We start from the raw sequence: 22,468 nt of genomic DNA on the forward strand, positions 1-22,468 counted from the left end.
GTGACCATGACAATCATATGACTTCTAATCTTCTTTTCCTTTGAAAGTAAAGTATCTACATCATATTACAAGAAGAGAAATAAAGACTGTCTGTCCATTAAAATACTACTGGAGACTGCAACCAGACCATTTATTTCAATAGCCTTCCAATTGGATTATGTGTAAATTTAACATATTTTATGCATATTTTTATCTGTAAAAATTTCCCTTGTGTAGACATCCAAAAGAGCTGAGACTGCTCCCGTGTGACACCATCTTGGATGTGATGTGAGCAGCCACAGCAGCCAAGGTTATGTTAGGGGATTATAGGAATGGTATAGGAGCTTGGTCAACAGACACAATAATTAGAAACTCCTAGAAGAAGAGAAGGTTATAATGTTGCAGGAGGAAAGTAGAACTATGTTTGTGCTAAGGAACTGAATCAATCATGCTGTGGTCAAATTCCCTAGAATGCTTAAAGGAGCATTGCAACTGAAAAAAAAAAATTCATGAAAAGAAAAACAATTGCAAAGTAAAAGTAAGCCTTTGAAGTACTTAAAGTGTGTAATAGTGTCTTTTTAAAGGCCAACAAGTACTTCAAAAGTAATATATGTGGACTACATGCCACTAAATGTGGGATCACATAAAGTATCTGACTGTCCAGTAGTTTTATACAATATAGATAGATAATAAAGTACCAAGCTTTTGTACAACCAGTGTAACAGTTTATCTGTTTTGTATTTGTTCCCTTAACAAGAAACTGTGCACATGTCATTTGTAAAAAGAAAAAACAATGTGAACATGTGTCAATTCTGTTTTCCAAATCGCAATTGGCTACATCCAAAAACATGCAGTTAGGTTAATTGGCTTCCATCCAAAGATTGACCTTAGACTGTATTATTGACATATGACTATTGTAGGGACATTAGAATATGAGGCCCTTTGAGGGACAGCTAGTGACATGACTATGGACTTTGTAGACCACTGCGTAATATGTTGGCGCTATATAAATACTGTGTAATTATAATAATAATAATCCCAAACCAACAACAAGCATGTAACATATTGCAGTTTACAGTTTCTTTAGATATGGTTGCAGCATGTTTTTGAAATTTAGGGCATTTCTTTCTGGTAATACTAAAGATAACACACATTTTATCCCTGGGTGGCTACGCTCACTCCTCTTTTGTATCTATGGAGAAACCCATGTATGTCACTCTGGCTGGACTACAAATATGTCTAACTTTGTTCTTCTTCATTACATGGAGGTTAGTAGGATTAGTAGATTACAAACAAAGTTGACATTCTTTTTTTTTCCACTTCATCTCACAGAAAGTGACAGGGACAGTGCATGGTTGGCAAAGTCAACAGATATATTCTATGTTTTCTTAAAATTATATTCACTTGAAAAACCCAATCCTTAAAGAGAGACTCTGCATTACAACTCAGACTCTGAATAGCTGTTTTGTTTCCTGATTTAAACCAGCATTAGATAGAAACTAGATTCTGGAACAGCTGAGATTGTGTGTTCAGCCTTTGTCTAGAACCCTAAGTTTTCATGACAGGATTGCTATACTGATTGAGACATAAATAAAACAATCACCATGTCTCTGATGTGTGTATGTGCCTCATTTATCTGAAAAACACATCTATTCTCCAATAAAAAAAGCTGTCTATTGGGATGAAGGTGTCTGTTGTTAGCTGCTGCAGTCATTCCTGTGTACCAGCAGAGAGACTGCTCACATGTACATCACCTGCTGAGAACCATATGGCATCTCAGACACAATCTATATTACATGGCATCTAATAGCACAGCTGATTATATTTCCAAACCAATTAACAATTTAGTATCCTTTTCTGACGTAGGCATAGATTGGCTAATAACATGCAAATAAGCCAATCTTTTAAACCAGACACCTACCGTAATTTATTGTCTGCATCCACCCTGATTAAACCTACATCCAGAACTTAAATTAATGCAATTTAGTTTCCTAATGCACTTTTTTTTTCAAATCCTTTTTGTATCCCGGTGCTGCTGATCGCCCCCCAGCCTTGGTAACTTGGCATCCTGTCTATATGCACAGTGTCAGGTGTCAATCAATGCTCTGGATGGCTTCCTAAAATGTGACAACAATGGACCAAACATAAGCAACATGTGTTGGTAAAATCCTTTGTAAGCTCCATGTGACATATTTGGGGACTGCTGTTATGTCATAACAGAAGGTACCCCAATAAAGACGGAAGGCAAGCAAGTATAATTTTAATAAAAAGGTGCATATTTAACACCTTTGAAATTACATTTAGTTGGTAAAGCCTATAAAAGATTTTAGTTCATGGGTTTGGACCTTCTATATTATCATTGGATGTCAGTGGCAGCTTTACCGCATCTTTTCATAACCCCGTAAAACAACTCTAAAACAAACTCGTAAAACAACTTTATTACCAAAAGCCAAGGCAACCAAGACAGGACATAATGATATTACCAGCTGGCCTTGCTGCTGAAGCCTGCTCTGATGCTGAAAAATATTCACTTGATATCTGAAGGGCAACTGTCAGTCAGAGGGAGAATGCCTCGGTTTTAACATTTGTATATAGTTTTAAAACCCTTAGAAGTAAATATAAACACACCCAGCTGTTAATTGTATTGATTAATTCCCCTGTTAGGAGCTCTGTTATGTCCTGATTTATTATGCTAAGGTATTTGAAAATAAGTTTGGCAGCTTGAAAATGTAAATTTATTAAATCAGACCTCTACAACCAACAACACTACACTCACCCACCACACTACCACTAGCTATGAGGCGGAATTAGATATATCTGTACATAGGTATATAGATATACTGGCTCAGGTATATCTTCTACATCCTAGCATTTAATTCAGTCACTCGGATCACTCATATAAAAGGTTACTTAAACTCAGATTTTGAATAAAGTTTGCACTGACAAAATAAGCACCAAATCACACAGTAAAACAATTTAAATGAATTGATAGTATGTACTGGCACCCTGTTGTGTCTTCCATTAGTGATTAGTGAATGTCAAATCAGAAATCCAAGCAATTAAGATTCCTGAACTGTATGATTCTATGAAGACAGAACAAACCTGCAAATAAATAATTAGACTAATAAAAAAATCCTTAGCCCATCAAAAACATGATTTGAAAGGTGCTTCGCTCATCATAAAGCTATTGGTATTTTTTTTTTTTTTTGTCATAACAGATTCATTTTGAGATTATCCAGAGCCAGTTAGAGCCATCATGCTGCTCAGGCAATTGGTGTTGCCCATACCAGCTTTAAATTCTGATTTATAATCCAAGAACTGGTTGCTACAGACAACAAAAATAATGTCTATAGACCTTTTTGTATACATCATCCAACTCTTTTTGACCACTCCAACCACTGCTTCATCAATGTTGACTGAAGAAGCTTAGCACATAATTAGCATGAGTCATTTTTTTTATATTTCATGAACAGAAGACATTCTAGTCAGTACTTTAGAAGTATTTTCAGATTCTAGGTATTATATTGACCTTGTATTGTGCTATGCCTTTTTTTAGACCCCTTGCCAAGCTCATTCTTCCCAGCCTCTGCAAGGTATGGGTCATGTTAGAAGCTTTATAGCAGAGAAATGTGGAACACTAGAAATATTCCATATTTATTAATTAGTTGGAAACTATGATTTGTATTACTGATTTTTTTTTTCATGACATAACACATGAACATTAGACCCAAAGGTAATAGAAAGTAATTTTAGACTGCATGTAGTCAAAAATGGATCAACAAACTCTATGATGGGTTTCTTGGTTGATCAATAATTTCTTGTAATTTATACTTGGTTCAGATTTTTCAAGAGTTGCAAATCCCAAAATAATAGCTGATTAGAATACATTTACATGGATGAATGGCTGGTTTCCCTAATCTCATCATAATAAACTCAAACAAACCGTGTAGTTGGCTTAAAGAGGAGAAAAAAGGTTGTAGGCAAATTCTAAAAAGAAACCTAGTTGTCCAATGAACCTGTTTGTTGATAAACTTCTTGAGACTCTGATTGATGTAAAAAAATTTAGGGGTGAATTAGGAGCCCTCTTGGATTTTATCTAAAATGGAATCTCTTTTGTCTCAGATTATAAATAGAGGAGTCCAAAAAGGAATAAAATGTGCTGTTTTGAGAGTCCATCAACATACCAAATTTTACATAGCTTCATAGTTTCATAGTTCAATAGCCACATTTATTTTCAGCTTTTTTAGGAGTTTAGGAAACAAATGTGTACAGTATCTGTGACATTGTTCCAATCACAGCTGTCACAAGACCTCAAAAAGTCCAAAAAAACTGTTGTATAAAATTCTCTGATGATTGGAAGGTCTGTTCTTTTGTTAAAAGGGGACAATAGTTTGGAAACAACATGGTGATAGGATGGCTGAATTTATATTGTTTTTTTTATAGGACAACATATCCAATTTTGTATTTTCTGATGCAGAAAAGTATATTATGTGGATGAGTAGAAGGATAATACCATGGTCATGGTCATTTTGCAACATTTATTTTTGACTATTATATTTAGGGTGGATACAGCCTAAATGCATTACCCCTTTATTGACACTTCAGTTCTTCCAGTGCTGTTTTGATAAAAGGTAGTTCTTGATGTCGTCATTCATCTGTAGACATGTTTGGACTATCGGTAGCTTCGCATTCTGGCCTTAAATAATGTATTATACAGGCTATCAATTTGAGTTTTTAAATTTTGGCAAAAATTCTGATGGAAGCTCCTTTTAGCTATCCTGCACCTGTTCTTGAACCAATATACAAATATCACTTGAACACAAATTTAAATAACACTAAGTAATGTAACCAAGTAACCCTAGATACAGCAAAAACAACTTGTGAAAAAAAACAGCAAAAATCTTTTTTTCTCATATTTGCCCAAGAATCTCAAATAACCACAAAGGGATATTTCTTTGACAACATTTTGTACCTAAATAAATTTTGCCCAAATGACTCCATCCTAATATTAAGCCCAAATGTCTGGTCCAGCTTTTTTCTGGACCTTTTTCTGCTGTTGAAAGTAAAAAGAGTTCAGTGACATGTAACACAATTAATAAATGTGATGGTGGAATTATTTATGAAGAAAATTCTTACCAAATTACCTCTGTTTACTTTAGAAAGAGGGGTTCAAAATGAGAGATAATTAAAGTTGACAAACATGACATGTTTCATAAAATTATACAATTCAGAGGCGTTGCTAATGATACACATGGATGAGTAAGTTTTCTGAAAAGTATTAATATTTCTGTGAAATATAGAGAAAGGAAAACAGTGCCAGTCAGTGATTTGAGCAGGCCCATTTCCAATATTCCTAGACTGCTCTGGTGTAAAGAAATGCCAACATTTTACTAGTGGATTACACACCACTGGGTCCCTTGTCTTATAATTATATTTTAGGGCAAATCAGCAGTTCATAGAAGTTACAGGCCACACAGTTTTATGGAATGTAACATAACAAACACAGGGAAAAAAGGACTTGAATATGACTTATATGAATATAGAACTTTAATACTAAATGAATACTAAAATATGTTACAAATTCTTCATATACATGCACCCAAGAACTGTTCTTGATGCCTTGGTTCCAAGTCTATTGAAAATTTTCCTGATGGGACTGCTTTTCTATATAGTGCAGAGGGCACCTCAGAGAATCAAACACGTACCAAGTGATAAGACTTAGCTTATCCAACAATTCCCCCTGTCTTTATGTAGCTACTCTACCTTTACTTAACTCAGTATGGAAAGTATTGCCAATAATATAATATATTACCCACCCACAGAATTAATATATTTCCTACTAATATTATTAATCCCCCCATACAGCACAAATACAACACCAAGAAAAAAATTGTATCCCCTATCTAGGATTGAAGAGGACATTAAGCTACTTTCACCTTTTAGCGCCTCTTTTGTGCCAACATTTTCTTGTACGTGAAATTATCTGAACAACTTTCTTTGAACAAAATGAAAAAAGAGGGCCAACAAATTTTTGGGGTTATGCACAAATGAGTAAGCTTCCAACTATAGAATATAAAGAATTACATTTAACCACCTGCACAGATTCCACAATAAATTTAAGGCTGGATAAGGAGTGATTTGTTCATAACCTCAAATGTGATCACTAGAAATGCTTGTTAGGCCCTTTTTGTAAATAAAAAAAATCCTATTTGGACCAATCCCATCAATGGACCAATACAGCTTCACTTTATACAAACCGATTCTCCCAGGAACCCAACAGGGACTCTACTGTACACTATCACATTCATCTAATTTATTCAGAACCTACGCCAAGTGTTTAGTCCAGGGCTCTAAGAAACTAATTCTAATGTAATGGAATATGATTGTAGCCATGATATTTCTGTGTGTGTCTCAATACAAAAGTTGCAGTGCCTCCTATTTACAGAGAACGTTCAGCACTTGACAAATCAAACACTACATGTTTCTGCTAACATTCTGTAAGTCAGGGTAGAAGGAAGTGTAATCTAACGGCAGTCACCAGACTAAGAAACTTTTTATGGTAAAATATTTTTTATATGCATTTGTTTGATAATTGGATGTGGCCACTATATATACGCATGTGTAGATTTTCCCTCTCGTGATTATTTGAATATAAAAACATGCAGTCTGAGTCTCTATGTACACATATATTTTCAAACTACCTAAATTTTTTCCTGAACCTTGAACATAAATGGTTACTTTTGTTTATACAAATACATCCAATTAAAATTTTGGTATCTGGGACTTTGCAATTACTCTTAGTAAACAAAACTATCTACAAAAACTCCTGAAAAACCTTGCACATAGCTAGAAAAGGATCACTTATACACCAAGTATGGTGACAATGGCTTCAGTAAAAATCACTGACCTCTGTAGGGGTCCTGGAAAGTTCCCCATCAACTCCTGTTCTGCAGTTTCACTGAGAAGAACCTACAAAAGAGTGTAAGGCAAGACACAGGTAAGCAGCAGTAAACTTATACTTGCTGCACTAAATGTTTATCTAATAGTCCATTTTCACCTCTGCATTTTTTTTGTAATACTTTTCAAATTACCTAGCTGAAGAAGGAGCAAAGTGAGGTCAGAGGTTGAGGGGGGTGAGCATTGGAGTATTTGAAGGGAAAAGGAGGAGAGAGAGGACTAGGAGGAGTTTGATGTGGGGGTAGAGAAGGCAGAACACCTGGGACATGGAACAGCGAGTTTCCCTCCAATCCGCCCTACTATGGTGTAGTTAAGGCTATTGTTGGGTTTGGGGGCCGGTTGGGGTCTGTGAGGGCAGTAAGGGGTGATGGAGTTATACAGTGATGGGAGGAGAACAGTTGTCAGTGATTGTAATCACAGTAATTGGTAGAAGGTAAAGAGATAATGTCCCTTGAGTGTATGGGGGTCACGTGCGGCTGGGAGCAAATGGTAAACCGATTTACAGAACTCTAGGTGGTTAAAAGGGATTTGATAAAATGCCTTTGAGGATGCAACTTCATTTCTGGCGGTGCAATGATTCTCTGTGGGGTTTGGACAAGGAATGTATGGAGTGATGGGTGGTTGAACAGCTGTGTATGTTCTTCTGAGCGACTCCAGGTCATGTGTTTTAAACATGTTTATGTGTCACATGAATTATCAATCATTCCAATAGAAACAAATACAAATGATGCATCAAGCAGGATTCTCAAACCCCAACTCAACGTTCAGTTGACATTATCTTAACCTAATTCACTCCGGGTTTATCAAAACCAAAAGGTGTTTAATATCTTGCAGTGTGTCTTTTTTTTTAGAAAGCAGCCAGAGCCTGAATAGGAAAGCTTGTCCCTGCTAACATGCTCAAGATATGAAACCCTTCCCTCTGTGTGGAGGCAGTGGTCTCCATGCAGGGATCTGACACGCCCTTGCTTGGTCAAACCTATAAATTTGAGTCAAATAAAATAAATAAATAAATAGAAATAAATAAAAAGAGAATGATCATTTTAACTGCCCTTCAAAAATACTTATGATCATCAGAAGCTTCACAACTGATGCCACAATAGGGCCTTTTTTGCAAGCTGTGAATAAGACTTCTGAGGTGTTTCAATATCATCATATAGGATAAGGATTCCAAGTTACCTCCATGCTGTGTATCTCGACAAGTGCAGGCTGACCTTCATCTGGGAAATTAGGGCACACTCTAACCAACTGTCCTCGAGCACCAAAACACACTGTCACATGCGGCAGAGAAAACTTCATTGGAGCGGAAGGCTGAGGTGTGACTTCCAGCGTCTCTTTAAATAAAATATAATTTACAGTTATATTCTACTTTATGACTTACAGTAAAATAATTACATGTTAAAAGGAACACAATGAGCCATTGAAATACTGGACATAGACCTGGACAATTCCCACATTTGACTAAAGACAAAACTTGGGTTGGAGAGATTGACTCACTGGCGGGTTTTTTGCAGCACTTGAAAAAATGTGGTGCTATTTTGTTGATTTTTAGTAATCATGAAATAAAATTCTGTTCCAGAAGTAGAAAAACAGAACTGATGATGTTAGTTAAGCAATTTTACATTCATATGATACAAATACCAATAGCTAGAATGATTGATGAAAAAAGCAGCTATGATAAAGCAGCCTTTGCATCATCTGTAGATTACATTGTGTCCCTTTAAATGTTTTGGCCAGGCAATGCAAACTATAGTAGTAACTGTTTCATCCTGCACTGGATTGCTTGGATTACACTTGGCTTTTACTGTGAGAACCGAGATACTAGGCTAAGATGAAAGGCAAGGCCTGTGATTGTTTCATTAAAAAGAAGGCATGTTGCCTAATTTGTTCAATAACGCCGCAGCAAAGGCCTTTTGGGTATTGTGGAAATTTGAGAATAACTATAATGATTAAAGAGGAAAGCTTGCATTTCTTTCTCAGCTTTGTGATATGCTGTTCAATAGTCTGGGATTTTAATTTCCATAATTAAATGTTGTTTGATGTCTTTCACTTTGAATTAGATTGCATTTTAAACTTTTAATAAAACACCACTTTTCTGTTTTTAAAAATGTAGAATTGCTGTGTTCTGCTGTCAGATCTAAATCCTAGGAGAAAACAACAATTTATCACAGCATTATCAATGCTACAGTTGTTTGCAGGACAAAACGTATAGCTTTATAGACAAAAGAACCTCTGGTGATTCAAACCCTACCTCATAGCGGGCCACAGCTGAAACCAGGCCTCCCATATGCAAATTAGAATTAAAGAAAAATTATCAGAAAAGCATCTTATGTAACGCTAACTGAGGTGTCATGGTACCACACTAGGTTAACACACAGGAAATACTGCAAGAGTTGTTACCCAGAAGACATATAGCTAATAACCCACAATACCAGCGCTAGAAGAGATGCCATATTATATGGGTATCATACTGGCACAAAGGCCTAGGACACAGGCATGATGATAGTATAGGATTGTGTTACAGAAATTCAATGTTACCATAAGGGCCTTTCTTGGATTAGTGTATTATGTATCTTGCCATTATCTATATTTAAGAATGCCAAGGTCTTACTATATCCATAGTAGACCTGGAAGGACATATTTACACCCACTTTCAAGGACATTTGCACATTTTGTTTCTCTTTGCAGCAGTTTATTTGCAGCAGATTATGCTCTGCAGATGCCCATGCTCCCATCTCATAAAACAAATTAGGGTCCATCAGTTAGATCCCTTTTCTTTTGCCACAACAGTTGTGCAGACCTGAAAGCTCAAGTCTTCAAGATACTATACAGCAGTTACCTGGGTTGTCAACTGTCCACCATCTACTAGAAGTTGATATACAAGTTTTGTGTTGACTAAATATAAACTATTGAAAAAACTTTTCTTTGTACCCAATGTGCAGTCCTTTTATTACTGTATTTTTCTGAAAAACCAAAGTGACCCTTCTGGGAACATCTCATATTTAGGGTTTAAAAAAATATAAAATGGCTGTAATAACAAAAATGGTAAGGTTTCCATTTCTATTACTTGCTTTGGTTATTCTATGCTGTGGTTAAGACCTCAAGGATCCTAACTGCTATCTTGAAAAAAAAACCTCACTTACCATCCTTTAATGGATTCCATGAGTCAATCACATCTGCTGGATCATTCATATACTGACTCAACTCGTAACTACTAGATGACATACCAGAATCACGATATTGAGATAGCAGACTGGGTTCAGTTGAGCATAAAGACTGATGGGATGAAAAAAAACATAGGGAGACATTACAAATATATAACGCATTAAAGACTATAGACAATGTTACTGGTTTCTTTGTGAGCTTTACTCTATATAAACAAGGGTGGCCATTATTAACATGCAGTATGCAAAGCTGGCTAATAGGTGTCATATATATTGGTATATAGCTTTAGGTTTCAGTGATGTCAATGCACAGTTGGCCAGTGAAGTATAACAGAATATATTGGAAATGTTTTGGGTAATTATCCTTCAATTAGAAATAAACACCATATCTTTTGGGTCTAAAATAGATGTGATAAGTAAATTCTAATTCTACCTTCTAATTTATAAACAAATTAGCTTAGTTTACATCTTTCACTTAGCAAAGTGAATAATACTCTTCAAGGAATTATTTACATATGTTAGTGAATGAAGTACAGCTCTGCTGACTTCAGCCATCCCATCATGTGCAAGCATAAAAAAATAATTCATGCATTATACGTGTCCTTGAGCTTAATTGTGTATTCTTTGGTAAGTGAATGTTTAATACACTGCCACAGTCATTACCTGAGAGATAAATCTGCAGTGAAATAAATTTGTAGTGATACTTTGGTAAGTAAATAGACTAAACTCCTTCAAGAATATATACCCAAATGGTGTATTGCAAAATTGTAATGGAGGGGTGGACTTCTCACTATGATTCCATCCGTGAAATTGTACAGAAAAAGGGAAGAATAAATATATATATATATATATATATATATATATATATATATATATATATATATATATTATAAAATGTAACATTTGGACTTTGGTATTAGGTCAACAAACCTTACTTCTTTATATAGTTAAAAAGACAGCTGAAAATGTATTTTCATTATGGATAAGCAAATTGTAGTAATTAATATCAACCAATCCAATCTCTTATTGGTTTCTGTGGGTTCATACATTTTTCAACTTTTCAAAAATCTCCCTCAGTTTGAAAGAAAAGTTATCTTTAGTGATACATACGCTATTGTTCTCTTTTATACGTTTCAATGTTAGCAAAGTGCTGACTTTTTCTATCTCCCTTTGTATTAATAACATATTATTTTTATATATTGGCTAAATAATATGAAATGTTAATATTTATGTACATTAAGGTAAAAAGATATGCAAGGTTGGCAATTAAAGTTGTTATTCTGTTATTCTTATTGAGAAATCAATGGAAACATAATATTAAAAAATGTTTCGAGCCACAGGCAGATATGTAAAGCAGACATCTAAAGGTGTTATCCAGTTTGGTATTGAAAAATCAATAATGAGATCATATTAAAAACTGAGCTGCAGGAAGATATGCAGGCACCTAAATGTATTGAGTGTAAAATCCCAGATCTTATGCAACCCTAAGGCAGAGATCTATTATGCAAATAGAGACTTTGGTTGCTAATGTGCTGTGGGTCCTGCCTCCTCTCACCTTTTGGGCTTCAGTATTGGTCGTTTGGTTAATAAAGCTCCTCAGGCTTTGGGCTTTTGGGTAGCTCTACAATGTAAGTAACATGCAGACTTAGGTGTCTAACATATATGCATTGGGCTTAAAACACTTCTCTTTAATATTATATTTTATTGATATATCAGTAAAACAAAATAGCTGGTACATTGTTCCAGTATAAAGTTTAACACAGGCTCACTTTAAAGTGTATCTAAACCAGAAACAAAAAAAATGAACATATTGCAGGTTATCAATCCTTAGATGTGGTGCCTGCATTTAATTATTCTAGTAAATTACTATTACATTGATTTTCCTTTTATTTTCACATGTGATCCTGCAAATGACATATTCCCTTTGCAATGGTGGCCACAGACACTTTACAACTGTATCTATAGAAGGGACCCTGGTTGTCATGTAGGCTGGACGTCAAACACATCAGGCCTGAATAATAAAGCTCTCCAACACTGGGGAGGATAGACTATCAAGTGAGAATAGAAAATAATTTTCTATTAGCTGGAAAGGGTTTTCAGTTCTGGAGCAGAACCTTTCCATGATTGCTGAATTGCTCAGGTTTTCCCATGATGATCTATGTTCTCCAGTCTTGGAAAGCTTTATTAAATTAGGCCTCTCATGCCAAACATGTCTGCCTTTCTACCAACTTACATGAAAGTTGATGGGAACATAAGTTTACATAAGATAACATTTATTTATTCTGTTTTTTCAGATGGATAAAAGGCACTGCATGTCTGCTGAAATTTTTTGTTAGCCTGAAAAAGTCAGTATATCTAATGACTGGTGAATTGCAATATATAGCATTACTGTTTTTTTTTTGTTAGATTGGTTTATATACTTTCTTGGAGGCCTAAAATGTATATATTGAATATCTCCAGGGTAGATAAAAAATGAGAAATGCTGGTCTGGACCTACCATGCCAAGAAAATGTCTACCAAGAAGATCTACTTACCTCTAATTTTTCTGTTGTAGAACTGCAGTGCCTGTGACTGTGCCAATTATTGGTGTCTCCATAATCCGGAATCCTACAAAATACATGAATCAGGTGGTTATATAAAAAAAAACATGAATACATGAATCTCATGGTGGTTTAGAGACTTAAACTTGGACTACAACAAATAATTTTCATCCAAAACGAACCTTTGTGCTTGTCTCAAATCTGACATTTCTACAGCGCCCCCTCCCCGATGTAAAGTGTTAAGAAACTACTGCTGTGCAATCTTATGGAGGATACAAATAAACAAAACTCTTCAGAATCAAGGCACCTCTGTGGCCCCTTAAGCCCACGTACACAAGCTAGAAAACTGTCACCTGAGACAAATCATGGTTACTAGTCTTGCTAACCCTGTCCCTTTCCTTGTCCTCATCTTGTAAACATCCCCTAGTATTAGCCATTACAATTCATGCAAGATGATCTCCAGATTACCTGTGCTTTACTTTTACCCTAAGCATCCTTTATTCTATCTTACACTCAATGTAGATTTTATAACACAGTTTTGTTATATGGGGAGTTAAGAGCCTTGTTACTCCTAAGGCTATGGAATTTTAGGAGTCATGTATATTACTGTAATGATCAAACAAAGGATTTCCATTTTTTCTGATACATATCTTTCAAAACAAATGTAACATTTTTAGTGCAAATAATTTGTTCCATGATTTATATTAGTCTATTAGTGTCGGAAATGCATTTAGTGGAGGTTTCGGTAACTGCAAGTAATGGAAAATCTCTGAGGTTTGAAGTTGTAAATACATGGTACTGAAGGAGCACTGCCACTTTTAATCAGTCCTAAAATGTGACGGTGTGATATTCTTGCCTTGGATTAAGAATGGGTTTATTCTATAAATAAATGTGCCTAGTATTGACAAATGGTGGTGTTAACCACTTTCAGGCTAAATGGTTTGAGAACCTTCACTTAATAAATTGTCCAATTATCCAAACTATTATCCATTCATGTGAAACTCAAATTTGTCTGATTTCTTTTATCTGCACATGACTGGGTGTTCAAATTTAACAAAGCTAGAATTTGTTCAGAGTGAATTAATTTATCTTAAAGTCATTGTTCATATTCTTTTTAGTGATAAAGCACTTAGGTTCTCATACGCATACAAACAATATAGTCTTGCTTGGTTTAATGATGCTCTCCTCTTTCCTAATGTTGGGTATACATGTTCTTCTGACATGAAGTAGTCTTGTAGTGGGAGAAATGTGGTGGGTTACTGCTGATCTTTTATGATGGGAGGTAGAACTAATAATAAGAAACAATCAAACATATTAGAAAGTCAGAGGAAACTACTAAGGCCCATAGTCATAATCATCCCAACATTTGGAGAACAGAAAAAAAAGGATATTTTTATGCACACATTATGCAAGCAAAGGACATGCAAGCCACATCCCTAAATAATATGTTAAAATTTATAGGTGAAAATTGCTTTTCATTATTCCATTATTTACAGTATTAAAAAAAGAAAAACACAAATATTTGGACTTTGCATTAAATTTTAATGTTGGCAACTAAATAGTATATTTTTTAGTGCTTAATATATCAGGCCAAAAAAAGGGACAAGGGGGGTACAGTTCAAACAGAAGGACAGTCTTTCCAAATGAAGGATATTTTGGAGCTTTGTATATTTATTCTAGGACCTAGAAAGTAGTGCTACTGTATGCAAGCAACACATGGTAATAAGAAGAAATATCTGTCTTAATATTAGCTTGGAACATGTTTTCTTTAAATTTGGTTTTACAATGTTGTGTTGCAGACCTGTGCAAAAACATACATTATTTGTGTTTGTATGCTGCGGTGCCATTCATTCCTACCAGCACCTTAACACACCTTACCAACAGATGTGGTGTTTTGATGCATTGGGCCACCCATTCAAATAATGAGCTATCTCTGTACAACTTACATTAACAAGTGAAATAGCAGCATGAGAAGAAATCTCTCAAATAGAGACAATCTGAAAATCCTTACAAAATATCCTATTCTTCCCCTATCCTAAGTGAATTAATACATTACTACATACAGTATATGATGCATTATATCCAAAGAATTAACATAGGGGTTTTAAAGTCCTCACTGTAACAATGTTTTATCACCAGACTACCCTGATAGCAAATCTGTTATATTTCTACTTTCACTTAAAGGTGAATGTGTCCTGCAAAAGTGCCAGTTACAGGGCTTGGGACGAACCATATAACGTTGCTAGAGTTGCTTACAGTGCTCAGTTTTCATTCAAATAGCTTAATTCTTCTTTTTACAACATAATTAGAAATAAACAACGTTGGTCTGCTACTTAAAGTTGATCTAAAACAAAAAATGTCTGTATTATTACTAGATACAGAATGAGATAAATGTGTAATCATTTATGGCTTATATTTGAACTTTAGGTTATGCAATGTGTAGAATGGACTTTTTCTTCTTCAAAAATAATTCCAACATTAACCAGTAAAACTACCATACTGTGATTGTGTGCAAACAAATTGCAGTAAAAAATGGTTTGTACTTGCACTAAGGTCTGAACCTGCAATATGCAAATAAGTGCTCCTGACAAGCAAAAAAAAATTAGTTGCTGGTAAAGAGTAATGGCTGCTCTCTGGGGAAATAAAGAAAAAGAATTGTTTACAGTATACATTATTTTTGCACTGTACCATATTGTGATACAAAATGCAGGAGATGGGAGTTTTCACCTACTTTTGTAAAACTCAGAGCTCTGCCTAACGTAAAGTGAATTGGCAGAGGGTGAGGCTTACAGATAGCATGTTTGATTTTTGCTGCAATTGAGGAAGTGTGAGAGCCAAGCAAAACTCAAAAACTTTACATATTTCACATTCCTCAATATTCATTGCAGGTGAATCTTCTTTGTGCCTTTTAAATGACAGTACATGATTCACCACTAATATAAGTCATAATCACTGCTTTAAAAATATGGCTTTAAGGACATGTTACAGTCGTCCATGTACATTTCAGTGTACAGTTCTTGCAAAGAATTGTGCTTGGATAAAATAACCGCCGTGTTGAAATTGCCAATGAAAGCCAATGATGATGTCCAAAGACTCCCAACCCAGAAGGAGACCAGGTGAAGATGGAAACACAGGAAACCAAGGAGAGCATGACTGCAGCACATGACACTCCAATGCATCTTACCAGTAAACACACATTTTCCCAAATCACAACACACAGTAATGCACTACAATGCATTGTAATGTGCTGTGTTGCACAAATATTACATGCTTCTCGGTGCAATAGCAGCTCGTTTAAATAATAGGCTCTCATATTGCAACAAACAACATAATGGGCATTGTTGTGTGTGTATTACCATGACACAGTTATATGAACTGAGCATTTTTTATATGAGGCCACTGAGCACAGTTATATGAGGCCTGAGTGTTTTTACGCAGAAAGATGATGTATTTCAACAGTAGAATGAGTATAGATACTCATTATAGATTGAGATATGTGATACTTAGGGTGTAGACACGGTTTCTGGGATTTTCCTTTAAGAATACATGGAGCCTTTTTATAAAAAGCATACTTTGCATTAAATGCAGGGTTGGCTTATTCTATGGCCACGTATGTTCCAAATAAAAAGTAAATCATTGGAAAAAAAATACTTAATTGGGACCCTGCTGGGTCTTTGGGTATCACTGGGAAAGTTGAGTCCCCCAAATCCTTGGAGAATGCACGCCTGTACTATGCTTAGCTTAGGTGGCGGGCAACTTTTTTTTTAATATATTTTAAATGTTTAATCTTTAATCAGCGAATAAGGGGAACTTTTCTGCAAGGTCTGCTTTCAGGTAGCCAACACTTATTCTGTTCCCAGAGTGGGAAATGCCTAATATAATATTCTATTTTAATAATGGGTTTAATGTATCCTTCATTGAATAGGATCTATTAGTTACAAATAAAAGCTTCTATGCCATGCATGATTTGAAGATTCATACTGCAATCCTAATGTCCTTATCTTTGTGTTTCTTTCTTTTGGAAGGTAGCATGCTTGACAATTCTAGTATGGAATATTACAATTAAGACAAATGCCTTCTCCAAGCTAACTATAAAACACACAAAGATCATCTTGTTACTGGACTGTGAACGCTCATATATCTAATAATTTGATAATGGTTATTCATTTACAGATTTAAACTATCTAATGTTGCTAAACAGAAGACATGACATAGTGCAGCCAAGGTTCTAAAGCTGCAGATAATAAAATCTGGTATGTAAATTAACTATCATCACCTTATGGAGAATCTGCCATGCTTGTATTGCCTGATTAAACCATGGTATAAGCTGTGATACCCCATGAAATACTAAGGGCTCTCTTATAAAACAAGGAATCAAACATTCCTTCAAAAAATCTTCCAGGTCAATGTAGTTTATTAGCAGTAATTGATTCCCAAGAGAGAATGTCTGATTCCCTGTTTTATAAATAAAGCCCTAAAGGTCACATTAACAGCAGTGGTCGCCAACCTTTTTCGTTCCGCGGACCACTAAAAGCACCGGCTCCTGACCGCACATGCGCGGAAAACTGGGTGTTAAATAACGGGGGAGAAACCTCCCCCATAGTGACGTCACTGTGACATAGCCCCACCCACTTCCTTGCGCCTAGGACTTTTACGGGGATGTGTCCTGCCGCTCTGGCCGGTGCGTCCCCAGTTGGCGACTGCTGATATACAGGGGAATGAATTTAGAACAGCATTATAACACAACAACAGGAAATAACACAATTGTAACAGCTTATGAACACAAGATAAATGGTTTACCGGTCTTGAACTACTTTATGATGTTGGTCATCCACATTCTGATTTACATAGTACATATTTGGTGGATTTTGTGTCCAATGTTCTATTTGTTGGTTATGTGGTCCTCTCCTCCAGTCTAAAGTAAAATCAAGCAAGGTCAGCAGGCAGACATGATTTATACATTTATTTACTTTCGGGGGTACACAATAATAGGCAGATGGTTTTAATGTTTTTTTTGTACTAGTATTCTGAAGTATTGTATATGATTATTTCACACCTTAGGAGGTGGTGAACTTCCTTCCTTTTGAAATCTATCATTTTACAAGGTAGTATATTTTCCCTGGACACAAAGCAGGAAAGCAAAAAAATATGAATGAAAATATGTTAAAATAAAACTGCATGTTTTCATTGCTACTTCTGAAAATTCAATTCCTTGTCATGTTAAACCCTAAATATGAATCAATGGGCCTAATTTACTAAAGCTCTCCAAGGCTGGAGAGGATAAACTTTTATAAGTGAAGCTGGGTAATCCAGCCAACTTGGAATGGATGTCTTCAAAGTCATTTGCTTTTTGCTAACAAATGTTTTGAATTCTTGACCAGATCCATTCGAGATTTGCTGGATCACCTAGCTGCACTGATGAAAGCATATCCTCTCCAGCCTTGGAGAGCTTTAATTAATCAGGCCCATTGTCCCAGAATGGGCATGCATGTGAAGCCAAGATAAACCAGAACGTGTGATCTGCATACTTACTTTCTTACTATTTAAGTTAAACACTCGAAATATACCCACAAGATTTTCTGTAAGAAAGTTAGCAATGGTATCCTATGTTCAATATTTCTTCTGGGTTAGGATTACTTTGAAGCAAAGCAATGTTTGTTGCAAATTTAGGACCTTACAGGACCTTTCACATATCTTCAGTTTTCTTTAAGATTAAACAGGAAGCCAACAAAAGCAAGCTGCTCTTATAAGAAAACACCTGCTTCAACTAGGACGTCAGTGATGTGGCCTACTCCTCCTTACTCCCACCTTCAGCACCCCTCTATTTGTTAGTAAAACTGCCCAATACAAAGCCTGACAAGTAAATTGTCTTGTTGGTAGATTATCACAAAAATGAAAAAATGTTTTACATTTAAAGCCTTATGCTTTACATAATACCATCACACTCTGATATGGAGGAACAAAAGAACTCCATAAAATGACTTAAAATAGTTATACCAGTCTGCTGCTGCCACAAAGGACCAAACCAACCACCAAAAGGAATACTGTACCTTTTTCTGCAGAGACGGCGGCCGAAGGTTCATAACGATAGTTTCTGTTGCCATAGTTTTCTCTATGTACAGCTTCATAAAACCCATATCTTTCATCATATCCTTGCCTGGAAAGACAGGATCAGGTCAAGCAAAGGCAAGAAGGAGAGGGCAGTATTGTTTCTGAAGTGGTCTTCCTATTAGCTGGAATAGGCGTGTATTTCTACAGAAAAGTCTATAAAATCTTTTGCATCATAAAATAAACATTGTTAAAGTATGTACATCAAGTATTCTTCGTTGCTGTCAGTGGATCACATGCTATCTGGTTCCTTAAAAGAAACTTTTATGGAAAGTATACAGAGGCCGGACACAGCCCAACTCTCTGATTTCCAGAAAAGATTCTAAGGACAAATAATTTGAAGTAGCTGGTTAAATTGCATATTATCAGTTACCCTCGCTTCATGCATAATTGGTAATAGTATATTGAAAAATAAACTATAGAACTTCAAGTGCTAAATATACCCCAGAATATGTTTCTAAAAACTACAGAGAAAGGCTCTTATAGGTGTGTATTTTAGTTTTACCACCGTTAGGTTTTCATTGCTGTCTGTGTCCTGTGTAGGGAGAACATTATTTAATATTTATCCTGGTGACCATTGTTTCTGGTTGAAAGTTGAAAGTCTAAAAGTTTAGAGTTCTAATTGATAGATAGTAAAGGCAAACTGTTCCAGTACGGATACCTATAACAAGAACTATTTTAGAAGAATGTTTCTGTAACTGGTATTTTGGGACCTGGAAGTGAAAAGGGAAAGCTCTCAATGAGAAACAGACTGAAAAAAAAACTTAACTTTTCCTAACCTTTTCTTAACTGTTCCTTATTCTACATACAGCTAGAAATAAAATTTTGGCTTTACATATATTTCAAAGCTAAACTCTTCAACTAGCAGTCAGTACTAAACAGAGTGACCTCTGTGTGACCACATAGGTACAGGTGCACTACACTGGCCACTAATCCAATGGGTAATTTCACCACTGACTACCAATAAAAGGGAGCACCTGACCCTCAATGTAAGGCAGCACTTAAAGTGGACTTAAACTGAGAAAAAAAAGAGGTAGTACCATTTTAAAAAAATAGACATACAATGTCTCTTTTGTCAAATAACTAACTGTTTGGCTCCTGATGGCTTTCTGTTTCCATGCTAAATGACATGGCACATGTTTAACCTAGAGCTTAGCTCTGTGCGTGGCATCAGATAATGTAATTCCTACGCATGCATAAACAGGATCACTATCTCCATGGAAGTTCGCCATAACAGTAAAGATGGCGGTGCTCAACCCTGCAGGGATGACAGATCCTGGTCCTGTCATCGTTGCAAGGTGAAAGAACAAGGTAAGCATGTGCCAATATTTGGCATACTTACTGATTATGGCAGAAGCTCACCATACACCAAGGAGTTTAGTTTCGCTTGAACCTACAACAACCAACGTAAATGGTCACCTTACCTCTGTCCACCAAGGTAAGGGGGCATATCATCTTTGACCACCAATATGGAAGGAACCCTTTACCATTGACCACTAACTTAAGTGGGACTTCATCTTTGACCACCAATAAAGCACTTAGTCATGAATCATCAATTTTAGGGAGCACATCTTAGCCCTTTAAAACCATACCCACACTTCAGCATAATGTGGTCACATGTACCAATAGAAGGAGCAAAGCAATGTGTCTCAGCTTTTCTCTTTAATGTGCTCAAGGATTGTGCTTCCATGAACTATTACTGACCAGCCTACTAGTCACCACCTCTCATCTCTCCCCTCTGACCTCCAGCATTTCTGTATTTCTTAGTAAAGCTTTACCATCACTGTGATGGCCAATACTGAAGTATGGAAACATGAAGCTAGTCGCTGTTAGCACAAAATGAGGCCCTTTCTCTTTCAAATTAACATTTTTTGCTTCTGCCCAGAGATTGACCACACACTGCTTGAATGAAAACAGGGCCTCTGTCAAATGGCTAGATAATGAAAATTCAGCAGTACAGTCTGCTCTCTCCTCACTAGAACCATTAGAACCACTAGAAGTGATAATCTATAGTAATGTTTAAGACGTTTTGCAGCTTTCCAGGCTGCTTAATCAGTTTGCTTCTGTAGAAAAATACCCGAGCACTTATATCCACACAGCACAAACACCCTAATACAGTGGTCGCCAACCGGTTGTCCGTTAGAAAATTTTGGTGGTCCGCAGCTCTGGCCGGTGCACCCCCGAGCAGGGTCAGGAGAAGGACCCTGCTGGGGGGACACACCTGTCAGAGCTGCGGACCACGTCCCCCATACACAATGCAGGCTCAGGGAAGGGGAAGGGGCGGGTTGTGTTCAGAGACACAACCCGCCCACTCTCCCATCTCAGGCTCAGTTCTGCAATGGGGGAGTGGGCGGCGTTCTAGCATCATGATGTCACTATGTGGGAGGTCTTGCGCTGTCCTTAGCCCGTAATTTTAGCGGTCTGCGGAACTGAAAAGATTGGCGACCACTGCTTCAGTCCACTTCCAATTGGATTGTGCAGGATAATAAATAACCAGAAAAACTGAGGTACTTATAATAGTTGCATTTAAAAGCACATTTATTAGCTGGCTGATGAACCCATAACTACAATAATTAGTGTATTTTATATCTGCCTGACATTTAGCTTTAAGAAAAAGCACTTAAAAAAGAGAACTCTTTATTGAATATGGGCCATAAGTGCCTTGTGCTATGGTGATGCCACCAATTCCTAGTGAATTTATTCTCTAAAATACTGATCTAGCCTTCTCATATGGTTTATGATAGACAGATACAATTTAATGCTTCCATGGCTGACCTTTAATTTAACCGAACAAGTGTTTTCTAGAGGATTACACGCTGTTCTTTACAAAGATAAGATGTGCCCTAAAAAGATGAAGTAACAAATCAATAGATTAAAAATAACTCTGACTTTTTTTTTTATAATTCAGCATTATTACAGGGTATGAGGATACAGCAAACTGCTACAATAGTTGTAAATGTGTGCAGAACTCATGCTGCAGCCGTCAGCATCCCTCTAGCTGTATAGACAGCAGTCTAACATAATCATTATCCTCTGTTCCAACAAACAAAACAATTTCACACCTTGTCTTTTTGAAATGTTTCCATCACTGTAGAGTTCACTTGCATGTCAGATTAGCAGCTGAGGTATATAAATATATATATATATATATATATATATATATATATATTTATACATATCTATAAAATCCCATGTTTAAACAATTATTTTCAGCAAAACAAAATTTTTTAGTCTTCAAGAGACCCTGTCAATCACTTCAAGAAACGATACCTGATGCTCCCTCCATGAGAAAAGCCATTATGCTCAGCCCTCAGGTGCCCTTACTCTTTCACTGTTTTATCTGGCGACCAGAAGAGAAGAAGCCCCTTGCAGGTAATGAAATCACATCATAGAGCTTAAAAAAAACTAAGGTTTCTTCCCTGTCTACATGTACCAGTAGCTTATGCATCTAATTGCCAAGAACCAGTGTGGTACGAGTGAGAGTGTCATAGACTCCCTATTCTTGGAAGTAGCCGATTTATTTTCATTCCTGGTGGCCAAATAATAGACAGCAGTTTAGGTTTGATAATACTTAATATTTTGCTTTGCCCTGAATAGGAATGTCTGTAGGCCTCCCCCCAGCCTTTTTGGCCAAGTAGTCCACCAGCAATGCCAGCATATTATTATTAATATTGGTTTTAATTTTGCAAATGACAGACAGATACAGACAGTGACATGGGAGGA

General features: G+C 36.2%; 1 protein-coding gene across 5 annotated transcripts in view; it reads right to left on the reverse strand.

The window, feature by feature from the left end:
• SEC16B (SEC16 homolog B, endoplasmic reticulum export factor) overlaps positions 1-22,468 on the reverse strand; it is a 111,040-nt gene that overhangs the window by 80,279 nt on the left and 8,293 nt on the right. For all 5 annotated transcript variants that reach the window (XR_011921907.1, XM_072419738.1, XM_072419740.1 and 2 more), the window contains 6 exons: positions 18,688-18,794; positions 17,438-17,552; positions 12,632-12,704; positions 10,077-10,209; positions 8,113-8,267; positions 6,887-6,948 (listed from right to left, as the gene is read on the reverse strand). Coding sequence is in view for 4 of the 5 variants with exons in the window: in XM_072419738.1 (XP_072275839.1) it covers positions 6,887-6,948; positions 8,113-8,267; positions 10,077-10,209; positions 12,632-12,704; positions 17,438-17,552; positions 18,688-18,794 (645 nt within the window). In the remaining variant the exon portion in view is untranslated. The remainder of the gene's footprint in view (positions 1-6,886; positions 6,949-8,112; positions 8,268-10,076; positions 10,210-12,631; positions 12,705-17,437; positions 17,553-18,687; positions 18,795-22,468) is intronic.

This window comes from Pyxicephalus adspersus, chromosome 8, assembly GCF_032062135.1.
Source record: "Pyxicephalus adspersus chromosome 8, UCB_Pads_2.0, whole genome shotgun sequence".
Lineage (NCBI taxonomy): Eukaryota > Metazoa > Chordata > Amphibia > Anura > Pyxicephalidae > Pyxicephalus > Pyxicephalus adspersus.